Source organism: Pteropus vampyrus, unplaced genomic scaffold (assembly GCF_000151845.1).
Source record: "Pteropus vampyrus isolate Shadow unplaced genomic scaffold, Pvam_2.0 Scaffold701, whole genome shotgun sequence".
Lineage (NCBI taxonomy): Eukaryota > Metazoa > Chordata > Mammalia > Chiroptera > Pteropodidae > Pteropus > Pteropus vampyrus.
The window spans coordinates 210,859-222,076 of NW_011889482.1; the positions used below are offsets into that span (position 1 = coordinate 210,859).

The 11,218-nt window shown below is 39.8% G+C and overlaps 1 protein-coding gene across 1 annotated transcript in view; it reads left to right on the forward strand.

The window, feature by feature from the left end:
• LOC105309241 (vesicle-associated membrane protein 7-like) overlaps nucleotides 1–10,780 on the forward strand; it is a 41,841-nt gene extending 31,061 nt beyond the window's left edge. The window contains exons 5-7 of the mRNA XM_011385359.2: nucleotides 403–470; nucleotides 5,694–5,786; nucleotides 8,944–10,780. Coding sequence (XP_011383661.1) covers nucleotides 403–470; nucleotides 5,694–5,786; nucleotides 8,944–9,012 — 230 coding nt within the window. The 3' untranslated portion in view covers nucleotides 9,013–10,780. The remainder of the gene's footprint in view (nucleotides 1–402; nucleotides 471–5,693; nucleotides 5,787–8,943) is intronic.
• The last annotated feature ends 438 nt before the right edge of the window (nucleotides 10,781–11,218 follow it).

Genomic DNA, 11,218 nt, shown 5'->3' on the forward strand with positions numbered 1-11,218 from the left:
CGCTTTCAGATTATACCCTTAATTTAGGGGCTTGCGAACTATATCCCTTGGATCCAGTCTGGTCTGTTTTTCTACATAAAGTTTCCTTGAAACACAGTCATGCCCGTTCGTTTACATATTGTCTATGTCTGACAGTTAAGCAATTGTGACTGAGACCGTTTGGCCCATAAAGCCTGAAATATTTAGTATTTGACCCATTACAGAAAAAAATTGCCAACCCCTACTTTAATTAATAAGCTTCAGTAAAACCTTTTATTTCTTACAGATGTAAGTGCTCCTCTAGTAACTATGAGTTATCAAGAATACCAAGTATAATTCAAATAAGATTTGACTTAAAACAAAGACAAAAATAGCAGATTTTTAATATAAACATGGTATTTTCTGTTTTTCCAACATTTTTAGATCTGGTAGCTCAGCGAGGAGAAAGATTGGAATTATTGATAGATAAAACAGAAAATCTCGTGGATTCGGTAAGTATGGGCTATTTTTCAGGATGTAAAGCAGAGAAACTGTGGTTGATGCCTAACATAATAGGGCAATGTCTTCAATTCAGTACTGTAGTTTTTCCTTCCTTTTCTAACCTCCATTATGTGATTATGTTGTGATTATGAGGATAACGGCGAGGCATAGAGAAAAAACCATGACCCGTTAATAGCCATTAAGGAAGCTTTGGTTCAGAAAACATACTCCATTTACAGAAGCAATTTTTTTTTAAAGCTTTGAATTAATTCCTGTATAATTTAGCACCTCGGCCGCACATGCTAGTCTGTTCTCTGTGCGTTTCGTAAAACACGAAAGATGTTCAGGCCACTTGTGACCCAGTGTGAATCCTGAAAGCTGGACAGTTCATTCGCTTTCTTGCTTACTGTGACAGCTTGGGCTTTCCTTATGTCAAGCAAGCGGCAGGGACTGTGAAGGGCCACTGAGCCTTAAAAGGAATGTCAGTGTGTTCCTGTGACCTCCTTATTTAGCAGTGACGTGTGTCTTTGCATTGTCCATGTGGTGAATGAGCGAAGGTCTGGAGGAAAGACGATAGGTATACGGTGACTGGAAGGAGGGCAGAGATCGGTTACAATTTGGGCCTACGCAGTGACAAGTGTAAATGCAGACTGGAAGTTTACACCTTGAAACAGATCAGTGCGTGATCACACTCCTTCTTACTGGCAGCTAGCTTGTAGTGGTTAAGAGCATCAGCTCCAGAGTCGGGCTCCCAGATGTTGAATCCCATCTCCACCACTTACTGGCTGTGTGAACTTAGGCGAGTTGCTTAACCTCTCTGTGCCCCAGTTGTTATCTGTAAAGTGGAGATGTACCCACTTCATAGTGTTTTGAGGGTTAAATCAGATAATACATGCAAAACACCTAACGCCGTGTCTGCTACATAGTAAGAGCTTTTTAGATGTTTATTGTCAGTTAGTTTAAAAAGGGACGTTTATTGACAGTAGGTCTTAGAAGGCTAAACAGGTTTTCATCAGAGCTGTGTTAATCGGAGGAAGGCATTATACAGAAGTCACAACTGCAGGCTCTTTAATGGCTACTTTATAGCCCAATACTCATTGCTAATATATAAAAATGAAATTGATTTTTCTATGTTGACCTGGTTCCTAGCCTGCAACTCTGCAAAATTCATTTATTAGTTCCAGGAGCTTTTTTGTAGATTCTTGCCTTTTATTTCTTTTCCTTGCCTTACTGCACTGGCTGGAAACTTCTACACAATAGCGAATCCAATACAAATAGCGGCAGCGCAAGTTCTTGTGTGTAGCACATCTTATGGGGGAAAATTCAATATTTTCACTAACTACGTTGTTAATCACAGATTTGTTTTATAGTGTCCTTTATCAAGTGGAAGAAATCCCCTTCGGTTCCTCACTTGAGAATTTTATTCATGAATTTTGTCAAATGTTTTTCTCCATCTCTTGAGAAGATTGTATGGTTTTTCTCCTCCTGCTTTGCTCTGATGGAGTGTGACTTATCCAGTTAACATTTTATAATGTTAAGCCAACATTCCTGCAAGGTCACGATATATTATCCTTTTTATATGAGACCTTGTCGGATTTGCTGTTGTTTGGTTCAGGAATTTTGCGTCTGCGTTCGTAAGGGATGTTGGTCTGTAATACATTATCCTTTCTAGGCTGTGGTATTAAGGATACAGTGGCCTCATCAAACAACTTGGGAAGTGTCGCCTCTCTCTGTGTACCCTCTGGCAGGGGTTAGGTGCTGTTGATGTATCTGTCCCCCAGCTGTTTAGCAGAATTCACCAGTGAAGCTGTCTCATCCCGGAGTTTTGTTTGTAGGGAGGTTTGAAATCTACCATTTTGATATCTGTTTCCTATTTGTCCCTTCTGTTTTGTTTTTTTTTTCTCTTCTCCCTCTTTTTCTGCCTTCTGTTCGATTCAGGTGCTTTTTAAATTCCATTTTACCTTCTTTGTCGGCTTATTAGCTATAACTTTGTTATCTCATGTTCGCTTTATGGTTTACAGTATAAGTCTTTAACTCACCGTAGTCTGCCTCCAAGTGGTATCATTTCACGTCACAAACAATATAAAAACCGTAAAATAGTCTACCTCCACTTTACCTTTCTGGCCTTGATGATATTTTTCTACTACTTTTATTTACACATATATTTGAAACCTCACGATACATCGTTATTTTTGTTTACATAGCCGATTATATTTTAAAGAGGTCTAAATAACAAGAAAAACATCTTTTCCCGTTGACCCATTTCTAGTACCTCTTCATTCTTTCGTTTAGACCCACATTTCCTTCTGGTATCATTTCCTTCCTGCCTGTAGGAGATCTTTACTTTCTCTTGTAGTGCAGATCTGCTAATAATGAATTCTTTTCAGTATGCCTACGTCTGGCAAGCCTTGATTTTACTTCCTTATTTTAAAGACATTTTCTTTCAAGAATCTAAAGATGTTCTATCTCTGTCTTTTTACATAGTTCTGCTGTCATCCTTACATACATAATGTGTTTATTTCCCTCTGGGTGTTTTTGAGGTTTATTTTTGATCATTGATTTCAAGAGATGTGATTATAATGTGCTTCGGTGTAGTTTTCTTCATGTTTCTTCAGCTTTGGGTTTATTGAGCTGTGGGTTTGAAGTTTTCGTCAAATCAGGAAAATATACAACCATTATTTCTTCAAGTATTTTTCTGTCCATCTCCTCTCCTTCCAGGACTCCAATTACATGTACATTAGGCCACTCGAAGTTGTCCCCCAGCTCACCGATGGTCTGTTTATTTTTTCAGTCTCTTCTTTCTGCGTTTTCTTTAGAGGGGTTTCTATTGCTGTGTCTCCAAGTTTACTTATCTTTTCTTATGCAGTATTTTTCTCATGTCTTTTTCGTCTTTACAAGTTTGATTTGCATCTTTTTCTATCTTCCATGTGTCTCTCTAACACATGTGTGCCTTCCTCTACCTTCTTGAATATATGGAGCATGTTTACCAGTGAAATATTTATTCCACTTACATATAATGTACACATTGATAGAGTTGGATTTAAGTAACATATGTTGATTTTTGGTTTATATTTGCCCCAGCCCCTTTGTTCCTCATTATCTTTTTTTTTAATTTTCTTTATTGAGGTATTTTAAAAATTATTTCATTTTATCACCTCTTGGTTTTTAACAGCTTTATTGAATTATTTCTTTATTGATGAATCATTCACCGACCATACAGTTGACCCGTTTAAAGTGTACACTTCAATGGTTTTTTGACATATTATAATTTTTTAAATTGTGGTAAAATAGATGTGACATAAAATGAGCCATTTTAACCATTTTAAGTGTATAATTCAGTGACATTAATTACATTCACGACGTTGCGCGACCATCACCACTATTTCTAAAAGTTTGTCATCCTCCCAAACAGGAATCCTGTACCCCTAAAGCCGTACCTTGCCATTCCCCTTCCCCGCCAGCCCCTGGTTCTAATCATACTCTGTCTGTATGAATTTGCCTGTTCTAAGTACATTCATATAAGTGGAATCCTACAATATTTCTCTTACTGTATCTGCCCTATTTCACTTAGCATCATACTTTCGAGTTTCATCCATGTTGTAGCATGAATCAGAACTTCATTTCTTTTCGTGAGCGAATAATACTCCATTGTATGGATACACCACATTTTCTTCATCCATTTGTCCATCGATGGGCCCTTTGGGTTGTTTCCATCTTTGTTCTTTATAGCGGAACTGGTTTTAAAACAGGTGATTTATCAATGTTCAAATACCGACTTGAAGATCCTAGAGGACTCTCCATCTCCACCTCTCGAATCACATAACTACATTTAGGTTTATTAATTTCATTGCTCACTACTTTTTCTTATCCATGTTATCTTCCTCTTTCTTGGATTCTTTAATGTGATTTAGTTTGTGAATAATTGCAAAGAATTCAGGCAGCCGAGAAGTTCACAAACTATGAAGTTTAGAGGGCGCAGTCCCCAAGATTGCCCTCAGTTCTGACACCAGCCGCGAATTTATTTTTTGATGATTCACTAGAAGGACTCAGAGAACCCCATGAAAGCTGTTATACTCACAGTTATGGTTTATTACAGGCAAAGGTTACAGATTAAGCTCAGCCAAATATAGAAGCACATAGGGTGGAGTTTGGGGGAGTACCAAACCCGGAGCTTCTGTTGTCCTGTCCTCATGGAGTCAGGACACGTTACTCTCCCAGCATAGACGTGTGACAGCATGCATAAGGTATTGTCAAGCAGGGAAGTTTTCCCAAGCTTTGGTGTCCAGTTTTTATCGAGGTTTCATTATGCAGACACAATCGGACTGCCCACTGGCTTGATTTTTTCTCCAGTCTCCAACTCCCCTAGGTATGACTCAAAGCCCCTAAATCACATAGTTGGTCATTCCGTAGGGACTAGTCCCCACCTTAAATCACATTGTGACTTTTGGGCTAGACCTCAGCCCCCAGGGAAGCCAAGGTTACCTCCTAGGAGCTGAGGGCAAGTTTAAGTTCTTCACTACATGGTACAGTGCATGGGCATCTGGGCCGTTTCCAGTTTTGAGATAAGAGAAATAGTGCAGTCGAGAATATTTTCGTATATGTCTTTTGCTGAATCGTGCACAGATCTCTTTTGGGTACGTATCTAGGAGTGGAATCGCTATGTTTTTAAGGAATTCTGTTGTTTGTTTGCTTGCTTGTTTGTTTTCAACTGTGTCCTCGTAGGAATGGTTCAGTAGATATTGAGAAATTGATGTTTCAAAACAAAATGGATAACTGAAGGAGTGCAGTTTTGGGGTGGGGGTTGGCCCTCATACAAGCAAAGACATACCATCCTACGGAAACTGAGCAGGTTTTACGCTCAGAATCTCAGGATCAGACTGGGCAGAATTGCGGCCAAGTGGCTTAGAAGGAGCCTTCCTCATTGGAGGCATAAGGCAGGTGGGGCTTTTTCATTAACAGAAAGAACCGCTTCTGCGGCTCGACGTCACGGGCACGGCCCTGGCGGACAGGGCATAGGAGGGAAGCCTTGCCTGTGGGTCATACTGCTTCCTGCAGACGTGGCAGAGGCCTGCTCCCAGGAGCTCGCGATGATGAGTGGCCAGCCCATTCCTGTGAACACAGGGGAGGGGTCGAAAACATTGGCACTTAACAGAATTAGTGACAGTAGGCGGTATTGCTGCCAATCAATCATTTGGTCGGTGCCGGGGGTCAGACAATTCGTGCTTCTCTTCTAGTCTGTCACCTTCAAAACAACCAGCAGAAACCTTGCCCGAGCCATGTGCATGAAGAATCTCAAGCTCACCATCATCATCATCGTCGTATCAATCGTAAGTGTCCTTTTTGTGTGTGATTTTATTTTTTAATCTTTAAGAAATCAGCTGCTGGAATTCTAACGATTAGCACTCTGAAATGAGCTGCCTATAACTGTTAATGGTGAAACACGTGACCAGGCAGTCGCTGTCCCATGAAGTCACATTGGAATATTATCTCTACTTCAACCCCATGTAAGGAGTTGTGCAAGGCATTCCAGATATTTCTGGATTTTTAATGTTTTTGCCGCAATGAGATTCTTTTAAAATTGCCTTTTCTAACCGATTTCATATTTTCGAATTACGTTTCTATTTTCTAGTTGATTCCATTTTCTATTTCTTTACTTTCGTGTTGTCTAATTGCTGTATTTTGTGTCCAATGGATTTATGTAACTCTTATTGTAATAGTTTGTCAGTTGATTCTTCTGTATGCTGTAGGTCAAGAGTCAGCAAACACTCTGTAAAGTACCAGGTAATGAATATTTTAGGCTTTTTGGGCCACATACAGTCTGTCACATCTTCTTTTTAAGCAACCCTTTAAAAATATAAAAACCGTTCTTAGCTCACAGGCCATGGGCTATAGTTAACTGACCCCACTATGTAGGTAAATTTACATAATGCCACCTGCGATCATTTTAGTTTCAAATTCATGTACGTATGTACTATGTATAATTTTGCATGATATATATATATTTTTTTCTTGAATTTACTAGCAAGATTGCATAATTATGGTGTCAGTGGTAATTATTTAGTCCCTGGTTTTAATTGAAATGTTTCTAATATTTCCTTTATAAGAGAGATATTTGCTATGAATTCTTGTTAGATTTTTTCTTGTCAAGTTAACTTTATTACTAGATTGCTAATCTTTTGATCAGGAATAGGCATTTCTTTTTAGGAAATGATATTCCTCCACCCAATGAATTGATAATGCGACCATTTACATTTAATATTAATGCATTGAGTTACATGAATAAGTGCATTTATAATTAAGGATTCTTTCATTTCTGGGATAAATACTAAGAAGTTATTATGTAGTATTCTTTCAATGCGTGATGAGTTCACTTTCCTAATATTTATTTAGGAGTTCTCTTGTCTCTAAGTATATGTTATTCTGTGTGCTGTTTCTCTTGGAACCCAGGCGATGGACCTCTTTGAACTATCCCGCATCTCTAGTCGCCTTTTTAGTATGTTTCAACTCCTTTTTGCATTGCATTCTGGGAGAAGCATTCAGCTCACTCTTCCAGCAAACTAAATTTATTTTCAGGTCTGTTCATTCTGTTCTCCACCTCTTCTATTGATTTTATTTATTTTTCATAGCCACGTTTTACGTTTCTAAGAACTCTTACTATTCTCAGTTTAACCTTTATTCATGGAACTTGTACTTGGTAACGAATGTACTGTACCCTTGAATTTTTCTGGATGTATGAGGAGAGCTACCTCACAGGGAATTACATAGTTTACATGCTGGTGAGAGCTGGCTAGGCAAGCCCCAAATCTGTAGGGCAGGCTGGAACTCTGGGGCAGAAGTACAGCTGTAAGTCACAGGCAGAATTTCTTCTTCATCAAGGGAACCTCAGCTTTGCTCTTAAGGCCTTTTAACTGACCGAGACAGGCTTATTAAGAATATGTAGGATAATCTGCCTTAAAGTCAGCTGCGAGTTTTAATCACATCTCCAGAATAAAGCAACCCGCTAGCCTCGCCCAGTGGACACAAAACTGACCGCACAGAGATATAGCTACGTTCCTATGTAATGGGTTTATTGTTTTGATTTTACAGTGAACGACATAGGTATTTTTAAAATTTCATTTAGAATACAGTGGGCGTGGATAGTTATAACGACCTCGATCGAGAGCTCTTCGGAGTCCTCACTAGTTTTTAAGAGCGTAAAGTGGTCCTGAAGCAAAAATGGGAGCTGCTGCTCTAAGGAGCGCGGATGCTTCACTTTGGGGTAGCACGTGACTGGGCAAAGCAGCCTTTCCTCCCCATCCTCTCGTCATTTGCAGAAGCCCAGAGTTAGCTCCACGCAGATACCTCTGACTGACTCGTGCCCTGTTCAAGGTCATCCGCCTTAGGCAGCTGGCCCCACCTCCCAGTGAGGGACAGCCACAGAGCTGTTGCTGCCACACTGGAACTGGTGCCGTGGCCCTTGATGTCTCCCCGGGTGGCACATTGTAGGCTCCTCAGTTTGTTTGTTTTTTTCCCCTTCCTCCTCTGGTCTGGGAATTTGGATTGACTCGTGAAGCTGGATTATTGTCACATTCCGATTATAGCCATTGATCACTTATTACATGCAGAGCTCTGCTCGAAATGCAGTATCTGTCTTTGCCAACTGGTGTCACCGGACACAGTGCGCTTCCGCTTTAAAGATCGTGGTATTTCAGCTGCAGCACGTTGTCAGCTCCGTATCGAATTGGAGTATGTGTAATGTGAGCACTTTAACCTGTTTGTCGATAACCAGAGTGTGCCATAAACCACCCCCCAACATTTGTAGAGGAGGAAGGCAACACTTGGATGACTTCGGAGAGGGCTCGGGATTCCTAAATTTTCTTTTCCAAGCATGCAAGTCACGAAACCAGTCACTTAACTCGAAAAGTTGTGATCGAAAGCAAAACAAAATGACTAATTTAATGCAGCGAATGCAATGTTTAGAATAAATCTAGTTTGTAATATAGTCATATGAACAAGCATATGCTATTAAAAATACTGTAATTTAAAATAATAACGTTATAAAAAGTTGACATCTATAACGGGACTGGCATTTTTGCTGTGTTTCTTTACCATCAGCTTTCCTTCAATTTGCTAATTATAATTATTGTGTCATTATCCTCTGAAATGGTAGCGACGTCTTGCTCATAAATGATACAGAGTCTCCGCTCGTGCTTTTGAGTTTTTTCGGACATCCCAACAATGAAAAATTAATCCGCGTGTACAACCTAAGCATACGCTTAATAATAATCGTACTAGTACCTAGTAAAGAGAAATTGTCGCTGGAGAAATTAGCGGAATAGTGGAATTCAAATGGCTGAGAGTTGTTCCGGAAAGGATAAGTCTGATTCAGCTTCTGTCTTTGAAAGCGCTTGATTTCGTGTATCGTTAATAGGTCACTGCTCTGTATAAGATTTAGCAGGCTGTGGTAGATCCAGGACAATAAAATCGCCTTCCTCGCCCCTCCAGGTGTTCATCTACATCATCGTGTCACCTCTGTGTGGTGGATTTACATGGCCCAGCTGTGTGAAAAAATAGAAAAGACAAAGTTATTCACCGGACGACATGAGAGAACAAGGAGTTAAAAGGCCGAATGATCTAAACCTTTCACTACTGACAGATGGCGTCTGCCAGTCTCTTCAGCCCTCTCTTTCTCTTTCTGTTTTTAATCCTGTTCTATGCATCCAGATTTATCTTTGTCCTCTCAGTCAGTTTATTCCAGTGTACTTCAAAATGAACCATTTATTGCAGCAGTAGCCTTAAAAAGGCTTTTGTCCGTTTCTTTGGTTTGTTAACTAGTATTATAGACTCAGAGAAACGTTTTCATATCGGTGATTGCACAAAGCCATCGCCAAGGTGGAAAACACCAGTCTTGTAAACTGCCTGCTAAAACTGTAGCTGAACATTGTACGTGCACAGAAAAGTATTCAAGAGACACGTATTGCTACCATCTCATCTTTATGTCTTTTGGTATTGAGGAGTTTTAGATGCTCGAAAACAATACGAATGGAGAATTACTGTTATTTGGGGAATTGTAATTCAATTGTTGGTGCTGCCTGCTTCTAGCAGCCCAAGCAGATAAAGTATTAGACATTCTATCTTGGTCAGAGGGAGAGTATTTCGCTAGCCCATTAGAAGCACGTGGAATTATGTTCGACTTCCTAGTACTCACTTTCAGGAAGAAAGATTTGACCATTTGCAAACCTCACAGAGCTCAGTAGCTTCTGTTTCCCCGTTGCAGTTGATTTGAGAAGATAATGGTTTAAATATGGCCGAAGGTTATGGTTTTTCCACATATTTCTTTGGTCCTCAGTTGATTTTTAGAGCCATTCTATAGTTAATAGAATAGACAGTGGAGGGGGTGGGGAGGCACCACAGAGGACATGCTAACGGTTTGGCTCTGTGAATGGAGGCAGCGTGGGAAGGTTTTTCCTTTCTGGGAAAAGCCCAGACAGAACATGGCCAACTCCAGGGTTTGGGTCTGGCTGCTGTCGAATAATAATAGTCTGAGCATCCTTTGTGGTTCAGTAAGTTCTTTAATCTGCCTACTTTTGAAGAATTCTTTCGTGAAACGAGAGTAGGCACGACCATGTCTAGAAACAACGCAAGACAGTTCAGCATCCATTTAACTGCACTGTAGGAAAACTGCTGTGGATGCTTCGCTTCGGCGACTGTGACGTCTCTCTGCCGGTGTGTACTTTTGGTGTGTATCTGGAAGGACATTTACTGCTCTGGATCTAACTGCATTTATTGATCAATAAGTGCCAGTAAGCGGAAATTCTATTATATTCGACTATTTTCCCAATAAAAGAACAAATCAATCAGTCTGTAAAACCTAGCCACCTGTTTAGCCTAGTCATGTGCCTTGAATATATATGTGTCATATAACCTGGCTGATGCTACCTGTTCTTCCACGTAAACCTTTCGGTTCATTAATTGGACACGGATTTCAGGCCCACTGGAACGCTTTTCCTGGCGACCATGCATTCTACAAATGTTCTCTTTATCAACACTAATGCCTTTTAATCGCATCAGCATTTCCTATCGGAAAACACATTTGTTTGAGGAAAACATTTGCCATTCCTGAATAATAATTTCCAAATGTCTTTAATCCAAAGAAGAGGACTTAAAGTGGATTTCCCTTTCGTATACACAACTGAATAAAAATGATGTGCATGTCTTAGGGATAAATGACTTAACTGTCCCTTGATCTGTTTATGTATAAGAATGCTTTTTAAAGCACATATCTTGTTTTAAATGACGCACAAACTGAAGGCATTAATAAAATTTAAGAGTAATACAATGAGTTGTTCGTTTTACAATTTCTTCCTGGACTCTGATTTCTTCTGATGACATTCTGCCATCGTTTACATAAGGATAGCATTTTACTTATGCTGAAAATACATTAATTAACAAGCGTGACTTACAGTCTTTCAGTCAAAAGCAGCAGCGTTCTCTCAAGTTTCTATAAAAAACGTCTTCAAAACAAAAAGACACAAAAGAACTCAAAAATATATGTAGGTTATATATGTTCCCAATAAAAGAACACATCAGTCTGTAAAACCGCTGGCACCGTCATCCTGAGACCGTGGTTGAGAGAACGAAAGCCCCAGGGATTGTATTTCTTACCTGAAACCCTTGACCACAAGGTCAAATCGTGTCACAATCCGTAAGTTTCCTTCACGGCGAGTAGCTATGACTTACAGCAGACAATGCTTTCCCCTTGCTTAGTCTGCCGGTACCT